This window comes from Sorex araneus, chromosome 3 (assembly GCF_027595985.1).
Source record: "Sorex araneus isolate mSorAra2 chromosome 3, mSorAra2.pri, whole genome shotgun sequence".
Taxonomy (NCBI): Eukaryota; Metazoa; Chordata; class Mammalia; order Eulipotyphla; family Soricidae; genus Sorex; species Sorex araneus.
The window spans coordinates 208706715-208729402 of NC_073304.1; the positions used below are offsets into that span (position 1 = coordinate 208706715).

Genomic DNA, 22688 nt, shown 5'->3' on the forward strand with positions numbered 1-22688 from the left:
AAGAAGTGACTCAGAGCCAGGACCAGAAGGCAGAGAGGAGTCTTTGCTGCGTTACAATCGCCTGATGGTTCTGGGGCTCAACCTCCTTCACCGTGCACCTTCTTCTTCCTCTCCCCCGCCGCCCCTTCTCGCTCCAACCCGACCCCTAAAACCGAGCAGCCCGCCCCTGCAGCTTGCCTGGCGTTGCCCCTTGGCCCCGCCCCCGGCCGGAGGCCCCGCCCCTCGGCCGGGCCCCTGCGGGATGAATGGCAGCGTGGCCGCCGCGCCGCTCGGGGCTCTGATTGGCCGCCGGGCCGGGTGACGCGCCGGCGGCCTCGGGAGCACGCAGGCGGGGCGGGGCGGAGGGGGGCGGAGCCGGGCTGCGGGGCGGGGCGCGGGCGCCCGGGGGCGGAGGAGCCGGGAGGCGGGAGGCGGGAGGCGCCGGGGCCGTTTAAGCGGCCTCCCTCCCGCCCCCAGCCGCCCGGTCTGGCTCCGGCCCTGTCGCGACCCCCGTGCTGGCCCACTCGAGTCGTGCCCCGCCGAGCGGTCCGCGGGGCACGCGGGCGGCCTCCCGAGCAGCCCCAGCCCATGAGGGCCGCGCGCCCGGCCGCTGGCGCTGACGAGACGGAGCTCCCGGCCCCCGAGGAGGAGCGGAGGATCAATGCGGTTCAAGAATCGATTCCAGCGGTGAGCGGGATGGCGCCCCCCCGGCCCGCCGTCCACGCCGGGAGCGGGCCCCGGTGCCTGCCTCCGCCCGCGTGGCTCCCGGGCTTCCCCACCTGGATCCATCCTCCCTCCCGGTGGCTCCCGCGCCCTGGCCGGGGACCAGCTCCCCGGGGATTCCCCGCCCTGGCGGCCCCGGGATCCCTCGGCCCGCCCCGACCACCCCCCACCCCCAGCGCTCCGCCCCCGCCCACCCTGATGGAACCCCCCCCTCGGACCCTGGACCCTGCCTGCCTCCCGGAGACGGGAGGGAGGGGGGTCGCCCCGACTCCCACCCACCCGGCACAGCTCATCCTCTCATCGCCCGACCCACCAGGCGCAGGCGTCTCCCGGCACCCTCGCCCCTGGCCTGAACCCACGCACCCACCCAGCTCCCACCCCCAGAATGTGTTTGCGGAGAGGGGGCGGAGGGGCACCCCAGGCGTGCAGCGCTGGAGCCGAGGAGCTGCTGCGCCCTGCAGTTCGCTGTGCCGGAAAGTGGGGGTGCAGGGCGGGCGGTTGGGGTGTTTCGTGCGTGGCCCTAGACAGCAGGGAAACTGAGGACTCCCCCCCCTCCCCTCCCTGCTGCTCCAGCCTTTGCTCGACCAGGTCCCCGGGGGACGGGGTGCGCGGGGGGGTGGGGGGGTGGCGCTCGGATTCTCGGGGCTCCGAGTCCCACAGAGGCGATGCTGTTTCGGGCCCCGAGTCGGGATGTGGGGGTGGGGGACTAGAACCGGGTGTGTGTGTAGGGGGGGAGGGTTGCTGAGGTTGTGCAGTTGGGGGATGAGGAGGCACCCAGGCGGCACCGCCTGCAGCCTGGCTGGGTGCTGGAGAGCGGGCGGAGGAGGCCCCAACCCCAAACCCCGGCCCGCCCTGGGGTCTCAGCCCTGGATGGAGGCCGGCCCACGGGTTCGGGAGCAAACTGTGAGCCCCATTTTTGGTTTGTTTGCTCACATTCTTACCCATTGAAGTGGGTGAAAGTTCACCTCCCCCCCCCCCATCCTGTGTGCCGACTCTCCATCCATCCCTTTGTCTGGATGGGGCAGCCACCCCCATGCCCAGTGCCCTGGCCAGTTTCGTGCGTGCAGTGACAGGCAGCGCTTGAGAAGACAAAAAAAAAAAGGGATGAATGCGTGACAGCCTTCCCCGGAGTCCATCGCTGCGTGTTCGGGCACTGCCATAGTTTATGTCCCATCTCAAAGTGCACTTATTATTATTTTTTTTTAATGGGGGTTGTCAGGAGTGTTCTCTCTGTGCACCCCCCCCCCCTTTCCTCCGTTAAGCGTTGATCTCATTTCTTCCCTGGGCCCAAAGAGAAAGGAGCCAGAATTGTTGAGAAGGAGTCCCCGCGGACTGAGCAATCAGAAGGGAGATATGGAGTAACTTCTGATTTGTCCTCAGCACTTAAGAGTGCTGTGAATGCGTGACGCTAGCTCCCACCGCACCCGGGAGCACGGAAGCGGTGCTCCCCAAAGGCAAAAACGAAGGCTCCAGTTCTGGCCTGAGACCCGCGGGGAGAAAGAGCGCACAGCCTGGGGGGCCCAGCGGGGAATGCAACACGCGTTCACGCACCCCCTGCAAAGGCCTGCGCTTCGTGCACGTGGCTTGTTTGATCTGGTTTTACTTCTCTGCACATCTGTGTTCTTCCTGTTTTCAGAGAAGAGTGGTAAAGTCCTTATTTGATTATGAATTTGGTTTTTTTTTCCTGTTCATTAATGGCATTCTCCCCCCACCCCAGGAAAGAAAAACAAAAGCCAGTGTTATTATTCATCACATTAACATTAAAATCGTGTTAAAGGAAGTTTTAAAAATATCTTAGAGGGTCTTAGCTGGTTGATCCATTGGGAGGTGGGGGAGCTCTAATCTCTCCAGTCCTGATTATCGCAGTAGTGATGTGGCTTTGTACTCTGTGCCCATGAAAGTGGCAAGAACAAGCATTTTCCTGTGGTGGGAGTGCCCATGGACTGCACAGGTTTTGCCTGTGGCTGCACAATATCAGTGGCTATCTAAAACCTACCCTGGTTTTTTTTTTTTTTCCATGAAAATTGCATGATTCTATTTTTTTCTGGGTTCTCTTTTATAGACTAGATTTTTGAAGAGCTCATTTCTGGGGGGGGGGGGTGGTCAATTTCAATGTAGAAATAAAACCTGCAAATAAAAAGTAAAATAACGAAGTTCAGTTTTTTGGTTTTGGTTTGGTTTGGTTTTTTTTGTGGCCCACACACTGAAAGGTTATGCCTCTAAAACCACAGTCTGTTCTGTCTCTTTGGAGCATGCAAGGTAAGCTACAGGTCAAAAAGAAAAAAGAAAAAAAACAGTCAGAGGGCTGGAGGGAGGGACGTTCCGCCTTTGAGCACCGCATGCTGCCTCTCCCGATATATTTCTCAGGATTTAATTGGAGTGGGCCAGAGTTTGTAGCAGCCCTGCCTGAATTACAAGAAAACCTGAACACCTAGCTGGTGTGTTCATAATGGAAACTTGGCAGATGTTGTGGCTTTGGCTCAATTTCCGGAGTTCTGCCATTTCTGTGGAGGAGGGCTGGAAGGAAACAGCCCACTCTCCGGGAGGAGGACTCTACACAGATGACTTTAAAGCTTATAGCGTGAACAACATTCTCCTGGGACAGAAATACTGGATTTTAGTCTTCTCTGCACACGGGCGTCGACCTCCCCCAAACAGCCACACCTACCTACACGCACAGACAGCCAGCTCTTCACCCTAAGAAGTCCACCTGATAGAATGACTGATAGAACAACAGACTGATAGAATAACTGCTGACCTTCCTGTACCAGATATTGGCAGAGTCTTGATTAAAGTACCTGGTACAGGAGAGTGTCTGAGGAATCTATTGATGGATTCCACTGTTGCTCTGGAACACGTCAAATTGCATCCCTTTTTATAGAGGAGCAAGTAGGGTTCGAGGATGAAAGACTTTAATCTGACTGCAGGGAGGGGCGGAACCAGCTTCTCTCCTCTCTGTCATCCCAGAGTCTCCATGAGAATAGCCCAGAGCTGCTTATCTCTTGTTATCTTCTCTGCAACTTTCTCCAATCTTAGAACCGAGAATCCTAGGACAAAAGGTGCTCCTTTCTTTTCCTGCCCCAGCTTCCTGCCTGACCACTAGGGTAGCTTCAAAACTGAATATGATGGAAAGCTTTAGGAAGTCTTCTCAGATGGGAGCTTTGGGTGTGTGGGGAGAGGTAGGCGCCTCCTCTGTGCTTTCTCTCCGATTTAATTATAACCATTGCCCACACTTCTGACAATAGACTCATTGCTTGAACATCTTGCTCTGTCGTGGGAGCTAACCAGGTGCTGTGCTGATACGATGATGCTGAAGGGGGAAGAGTTTTCTCTTCATGAGACCCGGGGTTCTTTTGGCCCAAAGGCTGCGCGTTTGTCCTGGCTGCAGATGGAACCTGCTGGATTTCCAGTGAAACTGATGAACTCTGAAAAAATAGTTAGCAGGAGGTAGCGTGTCTACCCTTCGGTTCTTGGCGGTCATTATTCATTCATTACTCCTTATTCATTAAGCTCTAGCAGTAATCTGTGTCTTTTTTTTGGGGGGGGGGTCACACCCGGCGATGCACAGGGGTCACTCCTGGCTCTGCACTCAGGAATTAACCCTGGTGGTGCTCCAGGGACCAAATGGGATGCTGGAATCAAACCCGGGTTGGCTGTGTGCAAGGCAAACACCCGACCCGCTGTGGTATCACGCCAGCCCAGTAATATGTGTCTCATGTCTAGACTCGGGAATGAAAGGATGTGCAAGATGGCCTTTAATGCAGAGTTCACATTACAGTGGGGGAAAGAGGAAATAAAATGTGGTAAAAGTCATATTCTTTTTTTTTTTTTTGCTTTTTGGGTCACAACCCAGCGATGCTCAGGGGTTACTCCTGGCTTTACACTCAGGAATTACCCCTGGCGGTGCTTGGGGGGACCATATGGGGTGCCGGGGATTGAACCCGGGTCGGCCACATGCAAGGCAAACGCCCTACCCGCTGTGCTATCGCTCCAGCTCCCGAAAAGTCATATTCTTAACTGATGGAGCCCAGGGCTCTGGCGGCAGGGTAATGGCACTGTAAATAGGGAGGGCCATCAGCAAAACCTCTGAGGTGGGAAAGCTCCAGCTGAGCTTGCCTGACAGAGAACAAAGTAATTCTGGAGAAGAAAGGTTAGGAAGAAGGGAGAGATGCAAATGCCCTGTGGCAGATAGAACCCCAGCTGGGCTGCGGGGTGGGGAGCGGTTGGGAAGCTGGGAGGAGGTGAAATTGCTAGAGGGTGTGACCTAAGGAAGATAGGACACCCTGGCAGCCAAAGTAATGAGAGCCAGGGGGCGAAGTCCTAGGAACCACTTTGGGAAGCCAGAAACAAGGCTTTTACCTGGGGGCTAGAGTGTGTGCTGTGACCACGCAGGTGCAGGCGCTGTGTAAAGACAAGCCTCTGCAGGCTAGCGAGGACCCATTAAGACACACAGCCTGTGTGCAGACCACAGATGTCATTGTCTCCATTAACCTGTGCCCTGTCCTGTAAGATCTGTGGAACTCTAGAGGGATGGGCGCTCGGATTCTGTTCTGAAGGTGGCGTTGAGAGCAGGACCTCTGGAGGATGAGGGACAGGTAAGGGAACCTGGGACTTGATCTGCGGTCCCTGGCCTGCGGGGGGTTGCAGGTCTACTTTAGGTGAAACTTAAAATGTCTTACGTCTGCCCCCCCCCCCCCCGGTAGTCCTTGGGTCCCCACTCTTAGCTGTTCTCTCTTTGCCTGGTTTATTTATGTATTTGGGGGAGGCACGCCCAGCAGTGCTCGGGACTTTCTCCTGGCTCTGCACTCAGGGCTCATTCGTAGCAAAGTTCAGGAGGGGACCATAGTCAGGGATGGAAACTGGGTTGGTCACGTGCAAGGCAAGCTCCCCACCCACTATCTGCGCTATCGCTATCGCTTCAGCCCCAAAGTGTTGCCTCGGAGAGAAGAAAGACACAGAGGATAGATTAACTGGGTAAGAAGGAAGTGGGAGAGCACTGAAAAGGGGGAGCAAGGAGATGAGTCAATAAGCCCCGCTGAGCCAGTGGCGTTATGAAGTATGGCATCTATACCCAGGCCCCAAGCACCTTACTTCTAAAACCAAACCAAAAAGAAACCCCAAAGACCAACCCCTCTGGAAGCGTGTTGGATACTCTCTGGCCCTAGATAACCTTTCCGGTGACTTCTCCTTAGATAAAGGTGTCTTCCATAAATGGGAGCTGTTTCCCCGAACACTTCTCTAGTCGTCTGGGGGGAAAGGGAATAGGTTCTGTGTGGAGGAGTTGATTTGCATTTCACATCTGCTTTTTTAACTTAAAATCTTAGGAGCGGATTTTTTTTTCTTTTTTCTTTTTTCAAGAAGCTATGTTGGAGGCAGGATCTTAGCCTGTCAGGTCAGAGAATAAGTGGAGAACTGGCATTGTAATTTTCCCAGTTGAGCACTGTGCTGCCTCCCAGGAGTGCCCCCTCGCCCACCCCCCCAAACCCCCCCCCATCCTGAAGAAGCAATCAGCTTGGGAGCATAGAGGGGGCTTCCTCTCCCTTATTAGCCGAGACGGCCCCGTCCATAAGGAGAGACACTCTTGAGACGACTGTTCTCCGGGTGGTCTGTTTTCCTCCACATCTGCGTTTCTTTCTTTTGAGCTGAGCTTTTCCAGGTGGGTGGACAGAACTGTCACACATGTGGCCATCCAATCCAGCCTCTTTGCCTTTAGGAGAAAATGTGAAAGTTATCCCGGTTGCTATGTAAGGGCTTGACTATTTTTAGATTGGGCTGCCAGAGATATAAATTGCTATTTTAGTCTGCAGCCTGGTGGTGGGTATACTAACCCGACTTACTGCACCCTGCATAGAACACTGTCAATTTCATCTGTCCTCAACCATCTTGGGACTTCGCTCTTTGCCCCTTAAAATTCCTCCTAGGGCAGCTACTTGTGACGCGGTTGTTATGTCTCATGGTAATGATGTGGTAGATCCTTGAATGCTTGGGACGCTTTGAAAGCATTCTTCCCAAGAGTGTAATTATTTTCTTTTTTACTAATAAGGGCTGTATAGCAACACTTGCATCCCTTAGGAAATTAGTAAAATTATTTAGAGGATTATCAGGGGAGAAAAGATTTATTTATCTGTGTTCAAGAATAGCTTGGATAAATTCTAACACTGTTAACTGACTATTTCTCTTTAACAGTTTTCAATTCATCTGGTGAATTCTACTTAATAAGTGCAAATGTTATATATTTAGGTAGGTAAGGAGCCAGCTCCTTGGTGCTCCAAATAAAACACCTTCATTGTTCCAGACTCATTCCCCAGTGGATTATCTACCTGAGCTCTCTGTATTGGGTTAATGGGGAAATGCCAGCTTGTTTCTATTTATTTATTTATTTATTTATTTGATCATCTTTGTTCAGACAGAATATGTTAGCTAGTCTTTTCATTGCGGGCTAACGCTTTAGAGTGACTTGTTTTAGCCAGTTGTGTTTTGCGGGGGCGGGGGGGGGGGGGGTTGTGTGCCTTATAAACCTCTGTGTTCAGGGATTGCTCCTGGCAGTGCTCAGGAGCACCATTCGGTGCTCAGGATTGAACCTGGGCCTGTTGCATGCAAATCATGTGCTCAGCCTTGTGAGCTCTCTCTGGCCCTTGCCAGTTTCTGACAACCTGACTACAATTTTGTTCAACTTGACATTGTTTTATTCATCATATCAAGTTAGTAAGGTCCCACTAGTGGCAAATAAGGAAACTCCCCATCACTTAACCTGCAAAAGGACAATTCATGGTGCCCAGCCTATTGATGTCTTGCAGGCTTCAAGCAGGAAACCGAGTGTGAGCTTGTGGATCATCAAGGCTCTTGTCTCTGCCTTGTTTCTCTGCCTAGGCTGCTTTCTTTCTTTCTTTCTTTCTTTCTTTCTTTCTTTCTTTCTTTCTTTCTTTCTTTCTTTCTTTCTTTCTTTCTTTCTTTCTTCCTTCCTTCCTTCCTTCCTTCCTTCCTTCCTTCCTTCCTTCCTTCCTTCCTTTCTTTCTTTCTTTCTTTCTTTCTTTCTTTCTTTCTTTCTTTCTTTCTTTTCTTTCTAAAATAGCTTCCTGAGTTGTCTTGCTTCTTTCTTCCAGAGAACAGACAGGTTAAACCAAAATCCCTCATAAGCCCTTGCTTGTGGGGCTTGAGGGGGACCTTCCGAAAAGCAGGGGTGCTTCTTGTCCCTTAGGATATTTTGCATAAGTCTGCTTTTCACTGGGTTGCTGATTGCTTTGTTAGCCCAAAGGGGAGTGTGAAATATGGGCTTACATCTGCAGTAGCTTTTCATATTTAGATATGCACACACATTGTCAGCTCATCTAGATTTTATAACTGGAGTGTTGAATATTTGTTATTTATTTGGTTTTTGAAGCAAACTCATTCAGTTCAGGAAAAACAGGCGAAAATGAGCCTCTTAATTTAGTTGGCTTAGGGGCAGCCAGATATCATTTATTTAAGCTGTCTGTTGCTAGATCAGGTAATACAATACAGGGAAACTAGTTGAATGCACCGACTAATCAAGAGATACAGGGTTTAAGGATCTGTGCATATAAAACTTTACAAATTTTGAGAGGGGGGAATGAAAAGCTTTTAAAGGCAATGTATCCCATTTCCTGTAGTGCTAGTCACATTTGTAAAGTTTAGAAAAATTCCCGACCCCTCCCCCCCTTTGTTTTCTGTTAAAATTTGGTTGTGCATTGAAAAAAATTTTATTGCTCTGGGGACTAGCAGTTGAACGGGTAGGGTAGATATGGTTTTGGTTTACTCTTGACTGGTAGGTGTTTCTTATGAAAGAATACTTGATCCACTAAACTAGGACATTTGTTTTAGGACCTTTGCTGTTGTCTCAGTTTACACCAATTAAATAAAGAGTCTTTGGTTTTGTTTTCCGGAACTAGGTATTTCCATAGTCACCTCTTTATTGAACCACCCCTGGCAGGCTTCCTCCCTTCCTCCACCCCCCCCCAACCCCTGTTGTTCTTCAGACTTTGGACTCTGCTCACAAGCAAGTGTTTTGTTTCCACAGGTTCATGAACCACCGGGCTCCAGCCAATGGCCGCTACAAACCAACTTGTTATGAACATGCTGCTAATTGTTACACACATGCAGTAAGTATGAGTTACCTGCCTACCCCACCGCTCTCAGAGGCACCCTGTGGGAACAGAGCCAGTCACCTCTCGGAACCTTGCACAGCTAACGGGGTCGCCCATCTCTGTGAGCCCACCTCCCGAGGGGTCTGGGTTGGTCTGGGAGCATGTGGACCACTGACAGCTGTAACCTCCAGTCATCCCTGGTTCATCCCTTTCTCCGTCAGGACCCTCTTTAAAAGAATAAGAGCTGGGAGTACCCTAGAACACTCAGTGTGACCATATGTATGGTATACTAGGGATAGAGCTCGGGTTAGATGTACGAAGGCAAGTGCCCTACCCACTTTACTGTTATTCCAGCCCATGGAATTAATTTTTGACAAGATTGTGTTTATTTGGCAAAGAAAGTTCACAAGTTGCTGACTAGCGCTGCTTGGGGGGCTACTCCAGTGCCGTGCCCAGAGATGAGGGCACCAGGTGGTACTGGGGGTTGGACCTGGAGTTCCCATATGCCAAGCTTATGCTCCAGCCCTTTACGCTATCTCCCTGCCCATTTTTTAAATTTCTAAACTAAGTGATCCCTCAAAACAAGTGGCCATGCCCTTTCCACTCCTATGGAGCCCTTTATTTAGCAGAGCAGATGTTGTTCCATATTGAAGAAAGTGCTAATTTGGTCCCTAAGTTCTTGATTTTTTTTCACCCTTATAAAAGCAAATGTTCTTTAAAGGAAACTTAGAAAATACTGAAAAACAAATAAGCAGGAAAAAGCTCCTCAAGTAAATCGTTAACGCTGAGGTGCTGCATTTGATGTGTAGCGCTTTGTGAACATGTATGTGTTTATAGTTCCCCATTGATGTCATGAATGGTACTTTCTTGCGTCAACATAAAGTATTCTTTGTGATTTTATTATTCCCTTTAGTGTTTCGTTGTTGTTGCTGTTGATATTGCGGTTGGCTCTCAGGGACTCCCAGTGCTACACATCCAATAGTACTGGGGAACACTGTGCTGAGACCAGACCCAGGACCTCACACTGGTCTCCTAGTGACACTTTATATTTCATTTTCTTATAATAATTTTAAAGGGGATACCCCTGGCATGCTTGAGCCTCGTGTGCTTAAGGACCACCAGCTATACCTTACAGTGCTCAAGGACCCTTGAGGTTTACTCTACCCATGTAGTGAGACCACTTCTTCCTGCTCTTCCACCACTTTGCTTCCTCCTCCTCTTCTTCTTCCTCCTCTTCTCCTCTTCTTCTTCCTCCTCCTCCTCCTCTTCTTCCTCCTCCTCCTCCTCTTCCTCCTCCTTCTCCTTCTCTTTCCCTCTTTTTCCTCTTCCTCTTCTTTGTTCTCTTCCATATTAGGGATTCCACTTGGGGCCCTATGCATGCCAAGCCATGCTCTCCAGCCCTTTGAGCAATCTCCCCAACACTCTTAATGAGACTTTTGAGGGAGGAAAAATGGTAGTTGGTATATAGTCTGTGGACAAGAAATAGAAGAGGCCAATTTACTTCAATTTACTTTTTTAATGAGGAGTGTTTAGTATAGTTTCAGTTATATCCTAATTTATTTTAGGATAGTGTCAATACAACATATAGGTTACACATATATGTTATAAGAATAAAATTTGTTTAATTCAAATTGTCTTTGTCGTTTCTTGAACCTCCTCAAAGAATCATCACAATGTTTTCTATCAAGGAAACATCTTCCAGATATACCCCAAATTAATTTGATTTCTGTGGATTTTGATTCTTTTATAATAGAACAGTGCCATTTGATCATTACTTAGGATAAGTCAAACTTGATAAACCGTCTCTTTTATATATTGTAATCAGATATTACTTAATAATGCAGAAACATCCTCATTTGTCACTGACAGTCCTTTTTTTCCTTCAGTGCTAAAAATATTCTTATTTAAATAATTAATATGCTGAAATCATGCTAAAATATTTTTTGTTAGGAAAAAATGTGTACCTGTCAGACCTGTCCTGGATTCCATAAAAGGGTTCAGTAATGAAATTCAGAGTCGCTTCTAGTGGACAGTCTCTCTGGACCCAGGGCATAGATTCTGAGGACAGGGAAGATCTACTGCCCTCTTGACAGGGGTCTTTGCCATAACAGCTGTTTCTGCCATAACAACTGGGAATGAGCTTAATAATTGCACTACAGCATCAAAATGTTTTAAATGCACAGCCTAATTTGATTTTCTTTTATAGTTGCTTAGTATCCATTTTTTATTCTTAATAAATGTCTGATTAATTTAACAGAGCCTAAAGTAAAATTACTTGTAAGTAAACAAGTATGAGGGTCAGGGATTGTAGCTCAGTTGTAGAACACATGTGTTGCATGTGTGAGAACCTATGTTAGGATTTGGATGTAAGGACTATAAATATTTGAATCACAGTTGTTGGTGTTTTTTTTTTGTTGTTGTTGTTGTTTTTGCTTTTTTTGCTTTTGGGCCATACCCAACTGTGATGGGGTTTAATCCTGGCTTAATCAATCACTCCTGATGGGGCTCGGGGGACCATATGGGCTGCTGCTGGAAGTTAAACCCAGGTCCTCTGTGTGAAAGTACCTTACTCACTGTACGATCTCCCTTGAATCACAATTTTTGTGTCTTATTCCTATCATTGCTCCAGTCTCCATCCATTATTTTTTCAGTGTATCACTTACAAAAACACTGATGAAAATTCTAGGGAAAAGTATTTTCTTGATAGCTTCTATACCACTGATCAGTAAGAACAGCAAATGAAGTGTTGATTGCTTAGTATCATGTTGGGGATTTAAATAAACTGTAAAGCTCAAATCTGAGAATAATATTTGCTTGAGATAGACCCGAATCATCCCAGGATTTATCTTTTCTTTTCTTTTTTCCTTTTTTTTTTTTTTTTTGCTTTTTTGGGTCACATCAGTGATGCACAGGGGTAACTCCTAGCTCTGCACTCAGGAATTACTCCTAGCAGTGCTTGGGGGACTATATGAGTGCTTGGGGGACTATACGGGATGCTGGGAATCGAACCTGGGTCAGCTGTGTACAAGGCAAATGCCCTGCGGGCTGTATTACTGCTTTGGCCCTGGATTTATCTTTTCTTGATAGATCACAGGGACATTTGCATAGACCAGAATTAAGGAAAAACTGTAAAAATCTCCATGTTAATTTTCTTGAACAGAAAATGCATCTTCTTAAATTATATTCCTAACTTGGATTTCAGAGACCAGTAAGATTTATGAAACAAAAGCACTTCTATCATCATTTCATTAAAGAGCATTTTTTACTTTCACATGGAAAAAAAAACTAGAACTTAGATAATTTCAAAATAAAATTATGAAAATCTTAATGTCCTTAACTTTTTCATTTTGAGCTTTGGAAGCACGAGCATTTGGAAATTCAGTGTTACCTAAGGAGATTTAATATTCTGTTGCAAGAGGGTGAAAGTAGGCACTGGGAAGGGGAAAAAAATAATTGCTAAAGTTTGGCTTCTTTACTAGGCATGCTTATTCTAACATATTGGTATAGTTTATTTCTCCGAGGATATGCTATGGAATGTTCATTAGTGAAAGTTGCTGATAGAAGACATTGACGTGTTTTTTTATGGACTATAAAAAAAAAGATATAGAAAAGCAAAATTCTCTCTATTACTCTGGTATGTTAAAATTCTTTGCATATGTGGGAGTCAACTGTCTTTGCTTAGTTGAAAGCCGCTATTAGAATTGAAATATCTAAAAAACAAAACAAAACAACAACAAGAAAAAAACACCCTGTTCATTCTACAGTAGTTCCCAAATCAACAGATTGTATAAATCCAAATTAACATCAGGACATGTGGTCTGAACAATTGATTTGACAGGGCAGGATGCAGTGGTGGGGGGTGGGGTCTTGGGGGTGTGTCCATTGTAAAACTTACCATTTCCTTCAGCCACCCTTGCCCTGCTATTGGGATTTCAATGACTTGCTGGGAAAACAGGAAGGAATATTTTAAAACCAAAATTTCCTGGGGAAATCTGAGACAGTGCTTGGCAAATAACTGTTTTAAGTTTCTACTCTAAAATGAAAGCCCATGAGAGAGTAGGATTGACTGTGTTTTAATTGTATGATACAGGGTAGAGGACATCTCTTTTGTGACTATTGAGTAAAGTTGCATACTTCTCGCCGGGGGGCGGGGGGTCTATCCCAGTGGTGGACAGCGTTCCTCTGGACAGCAGGACCCTGTGTGCAGTGCCAAAACTGACAACTTCGTATAACTTTTGTTCCATACTTGTCTTGCCCAGGAAAGGCAGATGCTTCAAATTATATTTCCTAAAGACCAGGGAGATGGCACAGAGGGCTGGACTGTGTGCTTTGCATGTGGAAGGCCCAGCTTCGATCCTCCAAGCCTGGTCCTCCAATAGCACTGACAAATGTGTCCCCCCAGGAGCCACCCCCCCACCTCCAAAAAATAAAAAGAAAGAAACCCAAAGTACAAATAAATGATCTTTCTAAAATGGTCCTTAGTACACTTGTGTTTGTCTGCCTGTCTGTCTGTCCCGAACAATGGACTCCATGCAGTAAGACCCAGGACATGTGCTTTTGTGCTCCTTTCCCCTCAGTTCCTCATCGTTCCGGCCATTGTGGGCAGCGCCCTCCTCCACCGGCTGTCTGACGACTGCTGGGAGAAGATAACGGCATGGATCTATGGCATGGGCCTCTGTGCCCTCTTCATCGTCTCCACAGTATTTCACATCATATCCTGGAAAAAGAGTCACCTCAGGTACCGTGGACGGCACGCCCATTCAGCAGATGGGAGTAGCTGACTCAAGTCAGCCTCCTGCCGTGGCCTGTTCTCAGCAGCTGAAGTGGAAGGAGACATGTCCCTTCCTTTGTTCGCTGTCATGCTCTCCCACTATTGGGAAATTTTCTCTAGACCTGGCAGAGTTTGGGGACCCCCGCGGGTGTACCTAAGGGCGCGTGCTTTTGCTGGGAGTTCTCAAGCAAAATGACACTGCTGCCCCCAGGACTTAAAGTGTCCGCTCCGGAGGCCTGTGCCTCAGTGCTGTCAGGCTGCTGTTAGCAGCTTCCTGCCAGTGACAGCTGTGGGGTAGTGACAGGACACGGAACTCAGGCATCGAGTCCAGCCCTGCCATTTACCCTCAGGTAAGTCACTCGGCCCCGATTGCAGCCTCAGTTTCTTACATCAGCGAAGTTAGAGTAATAATGTCTGACTCACAGGGTGATTGCAAAAGGCGGACGAGATAATGCATGTGAAAATGACTTGACAATTAGGAAAAACTAAAGGACTGACAGAACGAGGTCTCCGCCGCAGCCGGGCTTCACAGTCTTGCTAGGTTCAGCTTTCAGATCTGGGCCTGTACATCCATTCAAACAAGAGTCACGTGCTTCCGCTACCGTCTGCTGCCAGGCACTTTCCGAGCCACACCACGGACCTCTGTCTCCCAATGAAAAGGCCATAAAGGCTCTCCTCATCCGAGGGAAGGCTTGTTTGGGTGAAGGGATGTGAAGGGAGCAGCACGCCATTTAGTCGTGGTTTTTGTTGTTGTTGTTGTTGTTGTTGTTTTTATGGAATGGATTCTGCACAATCCAAAGGAGTGGAATTTATCCTCCTTAATAGTAGATTCAGAGGAGACAGGGTAATTTAAAACAATTTGGGCACCACTCTCCGGGGCGCAAGCACAGTCAGTCAGGTCTGCTGAGTAAGGCAGAATAGCTCTAGGAATATCTCCTGGGCTCTCTGAAGACTGCTCGACTTGCTCCCTTCCCCTCTTCTGCAAGGAAAAAAATTGTTCTGGCTGGGATGTAGCTCACTTGTACAGCACATGCCTTGGGTTTAATCCCCAGCACTGCCTCATAGAGAGATTTTATATATATATATATATATATATATATATATAATTTGTTATATATGTGTATATATATATAATTTGTTATATATATATGTATACTGGCAGAGCCTGGCAAGCTCCCCATGGCATATTCGATATGCCAAATACAGTAACAATAATGGGTCTCATTCCCCTGATCCTGAAAGAGCCTCCAATACAGCACCGTTTGTAAGGACGAGTAAGGAGAAGCTGCTAAAATCTTAGGGCTGGGATGAATGGCGTCCACTCAAGCAAATCAATGAACATTGGGATGACAGTGATATATATGTGTGTGTGTGTGTGTGTGTGTGTGTGTGTGTGTGTGTGTGTGTGTGTGTGTATGCACAAATATGAGTCTATGTATATATGTGTACATGTGATACATATATTTAACAACAAGCCTTTTGATTTAACATAACCCCTAAACTATTCAATCTGATATTTAAAAGACATGCTTTATGTAAGACTAGCATTATAGATTTACAAGACAATTATTGCTCTTTCACATATAGATTCAGAGTTTTAGAGTTGGAAGTATCCTTAAGGGTCATCTAATTATATGCCTGGATTTCCACCCAGGGAAATTGAGGCTCAGAGCCGGGACTCAGAGCTCAGTCCATTTATAACAGCAGAGTTTGACTATCCCAGGATCTTTGACTCCGGACCCGTGCTTTGGCCCGCTCCCGTGCTTCACCATCCTGCTTGTCGTTTGCAGTTTGTGACCTGTGCCTATAAAATGACAATTCTTGGGATTAAAATAAAACCAGAGCATTGAATCACAAGGGCATTCTGGGACACACAAGAGCCTCAAAAGTATCTCTCCTGCTCCTAAAACCACGCTGTCATGGAACCTGGGGACCAGGGCACTTCATTATCTTCTTGGCACAGTCCGACACTGTGGTTGGCTGGGCTGACTTGGCTTGGATTTCTAGATTTCTGAATCAATAAAGAGTTGTAGCCTACTTCAGTTTGCACATCCTCCTTGCCAGGGGCTGGGGAAGAAGATGTAATAGAAACCAGATTTCTCAGGAGCCTTGAAATAGCCCTGCTAGAATCATAAGCCACGTGTGGATTTTTGCTCTGCATTACATTAAAAAAAAAAAGTATTCAAGTTTAGCCTTAATTTAGTAAGAGGATGCAGGAAATGAATACTATTTAAACTACCTACTATGTCCTAGGGTCTGGGCTACGTACATGGACCAGATGACCTTATTTGCAACTCTCACATATTCTTGTGATGGATATGTCATTTCTGTTTACCTCTGAGGGAAGTAAGCTTCTGAGGTGGGAAGGAGGCTGGAAGATGGTGAATACAATCACAAACCTAGCTAAGGAATCATAATCTTCCCTCCGTTCTGTATTCTATTTTGTAACCCCTTTAAATAGGAATCTTCTGGACTGGAGTCCATGATGAGAGTTTCTGAGTTCTCAGGACAATTTTGCTAGGCAGTCAACTTAGAGGAGCACTTCATCTAGTGTTTGCTTTTTAGAATTATGGCATTATTTCTACTACTTAACTATAATACATGCCAACCCTCATAAGTCTAAAGCATCCTCAGCCTTGCTTTGATCAATTGTGTGTATGTGCAGAGTGTGTGTGGGGGAGGGCTGGGGAGGGGGTACAGATATTAGGGCAGAGGGGGCAAGAGACAAGTTCCAATACATGTTCTCCACCAAATCTAGTCTGCTACTCTTTGGACACTGAAAATTGATTGAAACCGATGCAGTGCATTAGTACTTTGCATTTATCTTTGCCTTTTCATGCATATACTTTTTTTTTTTTTTTTTTTTTTTTTTTTTTTTGCTTTTTGGGTCACACTGGCAATGTTCAGGGGTTACTCCTGGCTCTACCTGCACTCAGGAATCACTCCTGGCGGTGCTCCAGGGACCAAATTGGATGCTGGGAATTGAACCCGGGTTAGCCGTGTGCAAGGCAAAGGCCCTCCCTGATGTGCGATCGCTCCAGCCCCTTCATGCATATTCTTAAAAAAAAAAAAAGCTGTATATTTAGGCCAAGTTGTAACTGCCTTGAGAAAGTAGAACAAAAATGGAAATTGCAACATAGCTGAGTGATAACCCATGCTTTCAGTTCTGAAACTCTGACTTGTTTTTCTCCCCCCACCAGAACAGTGGAGCATTGTTTTCACATGTGTGACAGAATGGTCATCTATTTCTTCATTGCTGCTTCTTATGCTCCATGGTAAGACACAATCTTTCTATTTTTGAAGATACTGTGTTGCTGATTACAATTCCCCAGTCCTTACTTCCCCTCTACTTCCTGACACTGCCCCATGCCTATACCCCTCTCCTTACCCCAGTACACATAAGTCTCTGCCCCTCTATCCCTGCACCCTCCAACACACACACACACACACACACACACACACACACACACACACACGTTTCATCTACTTGGGTCAGATTGCAGATTTGAAGAATATTGCTGTTAAGTATGTATTAAGGAAGAGGTGGCTTAAAAAGATTGTTACTCAGAATTGAGATTGTTCCAGAAATGCTAAGAACCTGCATGTCGTAGCACATACACTTGTGAAATCTGTCACCTTTGCCTTCCTTCTTCCTCTGTGTGTCTGCTGCTGTTCCGAGTATTACAGCATCTCATTGTTTAAGCAGAAGTGCCGAAAATAGGTGCGAGGCGTGCACGCTTTTGTGCTCTTTGTCTTTCACAGCGCACAGTAGCTACTAGAAAAGCAGAGTGCATCCCTCCCTTATTTAGTTATATGAGTAACAAAACTAGCCAAATAGCGATTTAAAAACATATAGTGAAGGGGGAGGCGGTGGGGGAGAATAATACTTTGATCTTTATATGCTTTTGGTACGTATCAGATATAATTTTTTGTTTTGAAACCCATAATTAAGGAAATATTTCTTTTCCTTCACCAAGGCATGGTCCAGTTTCAAACCCGCAGAAATTTGTATTCTGCCATCAGCAGCTATAGTCATTAGAAACAGTCAGCCTCCAGATTCTGACTAATACAGCATCCCTCATTCAGAAGAAACCTAATTACCTGTCAGAATGAAGTGTGCTGTCTGCCCCCAGCACCTATTCCTGAGTTATAAGTCTGCATGTATCGGAGCAAGAACAATGAAAGGATTTTGTGAAATTGACCTCAATTTTTAATAAGTAAATTAAAAATTATGAATGTAGGCTGAGGAATCAAATCTCAGAGTGAGCAGTTTGTTTATATGTCATCTTTAGTATACAGGTGATAGCTTTTCCATTTGGAAATACTAATCTTGTCGTAAGAGCCGATCAGGACAATTCCCCCCCCCCCTGTATTTATTCTTTATATAAAATTAGTACAAACAAGTTTGAAGGATCTTAAAATTTTTTTTTTTTGCTTTTTGGGTCACACCCAGCAGCGCACAGGGGTTACTCCTGGCTCTGCACTCAGGAATTACTCCTGGCAGTGATGGGATGCTGGGGATCGAACCCCAAGTCGGCCGCGTGCAAGGCAAACGCTCTACCCGCTGTGCTATCGCTCCAGCCCCAAGGATCTTAAAATTTAGGCTTCACAAAAGCCCGTAGTTAGAGTCTAACAGCACTTCTCCCCAGACGGCCAGAAGCTGGTTGAGCGCTTTCAAGTTTAAAAATTACGAGGCAGAGAGTTCAGACCCGTTGCCACCTGCCGGTGCTGGGGCCGTTCCAACTACCACAGGTTTGGGGTCCCTGCAAGGGGCAAAAAATGTCTCCTAGAACATGTTGGTCTAAATCTTCTCATGTTCTTTCTTGGCAGAAAGATTGAGACTAGAGGTCCTTGGCCTAGGTACTAGGTGTCTTTTGTGGTCAGGTGACCCCAGTGTATGATTTTGTCCAGAGTTCTTACTAAGGGGTGATAAGAATCTTATAATTCTTGATCAGAAGGAAAGCAAGCAGCCTCGTCTGCTGTCTACTTAAGAAGAAAATGTAGGGTGTCACAGATGTACTGGGACTCATTCTACATGCTTCCTTCTAGCTGGTTCTATTTTAGAACCACAGTAGAATGAATCCTAAATCTTAAAGGTCAACTGACAATTTTATCTTCATTTTTACCCCAAATATCGCCATGGGATATCGCAATTGCAGCACAGTGGGGTGTAGCCTCTCTTCCCGGTCTAATCTCAGTAACTCATTATCCCTCATTTTCAGTGTCTAGATGAAAACTCGGGCTTTGTGAATTCCCTTCATTTATCATTTCTATTCTTTGTTGTCATGTTTACATTTTTAGGTTAAATCTCCGTGAACTTGGACCCCTGGCATCTCATATGCGTTGGTTTATCTGGCTCATGGCAGCTGGAGGAACCATTTATGTATTTCTCTACCATGAAAAGTAAGAGAACATAATTTCTGTTTGATGTTAGCTGTCTCAATTTTATCTATGTTACAACACAATTTATATTTCCCTCTAAAAGAGTAGAAATACATAAATAGACTATCTATTGTTTTAACAAATCTTCAAAACCATCTGGCATTCTTTCTTGGGAGACAAATTGCTGTGGAAAGAAATGAGTGGCAAGTGGCCAGCTCGAGAACAAGGTAGACTCACAGTTGGGCCTCACTCACATCCTCAGGCAGAAAAATAGCTTTACTCTCTGGATTGAGTCATCACATGAGAAAAATCACCACTTTTTTTTTTAAGATTCTGTGAAGATTGTAGCTCATAGGTATTTAACAACCCAGGTACTGTTAATTTAGATTCAGATCTTGACGATGCTCAAAACTGCGATTCCAGGAGAAAAACAGTGTCTGGAAAGGCATCTAGTCCCTAAATATCCTAATTATGGGCATATTAAGAAGAACATTATTCATAAATCATAGCCAAGCCCATAAAGCAAGATAAAAACAAACTCTGTTGGCATTTGTATTTTAGTTTGGGAGGAGACCTTCAGAGTCACTTGGTCCAGCTTCATGCTTAGAAAAGGAGAACATTTATCAGATTAGTGACTCGTCTATGAAGATGAGCCTGGAGTGCTCGTGCTTTTTCCGAGTTTCTTTTCATTCTTTCATATGCTCGAAATTCACAGCCAGTAAGATGATTGTTTTGGATGCTGTTTATTAGATCCTTTATTGTGGTTAGCAGAATGGCCCTCAAAATTGAACATAATTTGTGTTTTTACACAACATACTAAATTATTTACCTTTATCAGAAGAAAATGGGTAGTTTTACTAAAGTCTCTCTGACTTTGAAATTCATTCAAAAGCATTTTTGAACATAGTTAGCAGTTTCTGAGTGGTCTTAGTGCAGTAAACAGAAATGCAAGGGAGCAGTTTATGTCTTGGGCTTAAATTCCTAACTGATACTGGAGGTGAAGTAAGGCAGCTAGCCTTTCTCCTATGCAGACCTCCTCGTATAAACCAAGTCCACAAACCCATTCTTTCCTTTCTTCATCACAGATTTTGATTATAAAACACTACAAATTACATGTGTGTCACCCCAGGCCATTCAGTTTGGCACTTATTAGGGAGCATGTACTTAAATTGTTTCAGGTACTATGGGAAGTCTTGCAGATCTGCACAGAGATGAAACTTGGTCCCTGCCTCTGAAGAACTTAAGGGCCTGGTACAAATAGGCAGGATGTGAGTTGAATTGTAATATAGTGTGTTTCTAAGTATATCCAGATGTTCTGTAAGCCTAGCGTACTGAGCCTCGCAAGCTGGAATTTGTGCAGATGCAGAAAAGAAAATAGAGTCAAACAAAAATACAGACCCTTTATGACCTAGGGCCTATTGCTGCTGATAATTCTAGGTGCTGAGCTACTTCCTTGTCCATCTTTATAATTTCCATTTCTTGTAACTGTGTATTACAGTGATAGTGAAGGTAAATCTTCTGTGATTGGAACGGGAAAATGAATGGTGGATTGGATTCTTTTTAGCAGAAAACATTTCTAGGTAGCATTTGGAATTTGTTGCCTTATAAGTCTGTAAAGAAATGCTAGTTCATTGTTGACTCACTTATTAGAGGCCAATGTTTCCTACTGAGAAAATGCATTTCTTTGGAATAGTGAAGAGTTTACATTTCCTTTTCAAAAGAAGGAAAGAAAATCTGGTATGGAAATGGTGTACATGCTGTAAAAATAAATTAACTGCATTTCTGTCCTACAGGTATAAGGTGGTTGAGCTCTTTTTCTATCTCACAATGGGGTTTTCACCAGCCCTGGTGGTGACATCAATGGTAAGGAGTAGCTATATAATTTTATCTCACGCAATTTCCTTGTGAATCAACAGAATACTTCATGACCACTATAAATACATAGCTTTCCACCATAAGAGGAATGCTGCCTATTATACAAAAAATCTTTTTAACATGTATGTTTTAACATATATTGCCTGCACATAGTTTCAACATAATCCCATTTCCCACTGGGAGAAAGTTGAAAGGGGATGGGGGTGTGTGTGGGAGCCGAAGACTATTAATGGGGATGCTTGAATTCATAATGAAGGGTGACGTACATGTCATACCTAGTATTTTATAATAAAAATCCATGATGAAGAAATCATACCAAGAGACAGGAAAAAATGGGTTTGTGAGTTTGGTTTCTATTAGAAGGCCTGGATTAGAAGGAGAAAGGATAGCTGCCTTACTTGGTGGTAGTGATTAGGGTGGGTGTGTGTGTGTGTGTGTGTGTGTGTGTGTGTGTGTGTGTGTGTGTGTGTGTGTGTGTGTGTGTGTGTGTGTGTCTTAACAACCAAATCAGGCAGTTCAGTCCACCCAATAGAATATAAATAGCAGTAACAACACCTTGTACTAGCTACTCTGTAGTTTGATAAGGCTCTATATTTAGATGTGTTTCTTTCTACATAGAAATCTTTTGTATTCTCTTCCACCCATGCACCCCCATCCCTTTCAGTTTTCTCCCAGTGAGGTATGGGATTACGTGAAAGTGGGTATTTCTTCTTGAATTCTTAGTGTCTTAGACCTGAATGCATGGGAAGGGGTAAACTTTGAAGTGTGGTATAATGGCTATAATATTAATTACCAGCCTCTAAAAATAATAATAATAAAAATAAATTACCAGCCTCTGAAACCTTAAGAATTAGAAGGAACTTAACAGATTGTTTGGTTCAACATTTTATTCTATCTTTCTGATTCTTTCACCCTTTATTTTTCTTTTACTTGCTTGTAAGTCATATTACTGCAAAGGAAAGACCTTTTTATTTGTTTTGTTTTGAAAAATGACTTGCTTGAAAATGTCCTGAGGAACTTTCATGGATAGAACCGTACTATCACTTTTTTTTTTTTTTTTTTTTTGCTTTTTGGGTCACACCCGGCGATGCACAGGGGTTGCTCCTGGCTCTGCACTCAGGAATTACTCCTGGCGGTGCTCAGGGGACCATGTGGGATGCTGGGAATCGAACCCGGGTCGGCCGCGTGCAAGGCAAACGCCCTACCCGCTGTGCTATTGCTCCAGCCCCCGTACTATCACTTTTAAGCAGTTGGCATTCATATATTTTCACCTACCTTTTAAATTAAATTATTAGGAAATTTCTGTTGATCTGAAATAAATATTTTTACATCTGTATGATTCCACCCACCTGGTTACTTGTATCTTTAGCTTGGTTACTTGTGTCTTTAGCTTATATATTCCACTGTCTTATACTCTACATTTTTAGGGTACTAGAGGATGCATAACACCAAGAACCCCAAAAACTCATTCTACAGGAAAACATGTACACACATAAAGTTAAGAAGCAAAACAATTTTATAACCTGTAAAGTAAGTCTGTACTAAATATACCAAATCTTAAAAGCATTTACTAACCAGGCACTCATCCCTGATCGGAACACAAACCAACCCCATAAATAGTCAAAAAGATGTAACAGTTAGCTCAGTATTTATATTAGCAAGGCCTGAGGGTTTTTTTTTTTATATTATTATGCAGTTTTGTCTTGGTGGGGTTAAAGAGCTAGTGTTTCCACAAGGGATATTCATTGGTGATGTGTAATGTTGGGGATCAAACCTGGGCCTGTGGTACGCAAAACCACTTATGCCTAATCTTTAACTTTTCTGCTTTTATAAAGTGTAGCAGGTTGTTCTGTCTG

General features: G+C 45.2%; 1 protein-coding gene across 1 annotated transcript in view; it reads left to right on the forward strand.

The window, feature by feature from the left end:
* Positions 1–360: 360 nt before the first annotated feature.
* Positions 361–22688, forward strand: part of MMD (monocyte to macrophage differentiation associated) — a 29898-nt gene continuing 7570 nt past the window's right edge. The window contains exons 1-6 of the mRNA XM_055131663.1: positions 361–666; positions 8738–8819; positions 13382–13542; positions 16776–16850; positions 18877–18978; positions 20751–20820. Of these exons, the coding sequence (XP_054987638.1) occupies positions 641–666; positions 8738–8819; positions 13382–13542; positions 16776–16850; positions 18877–18978; positions 20751–20820 (516 nt within the window). The 5' untranslated portion in view covers positions 361–640. The remainder of the gene's footprint in view (positions 667–8737; positions 8820–13381; positions 13543–16775; positions 16851–18876; positions 18979–20750; positions 20821–22688) is intronic.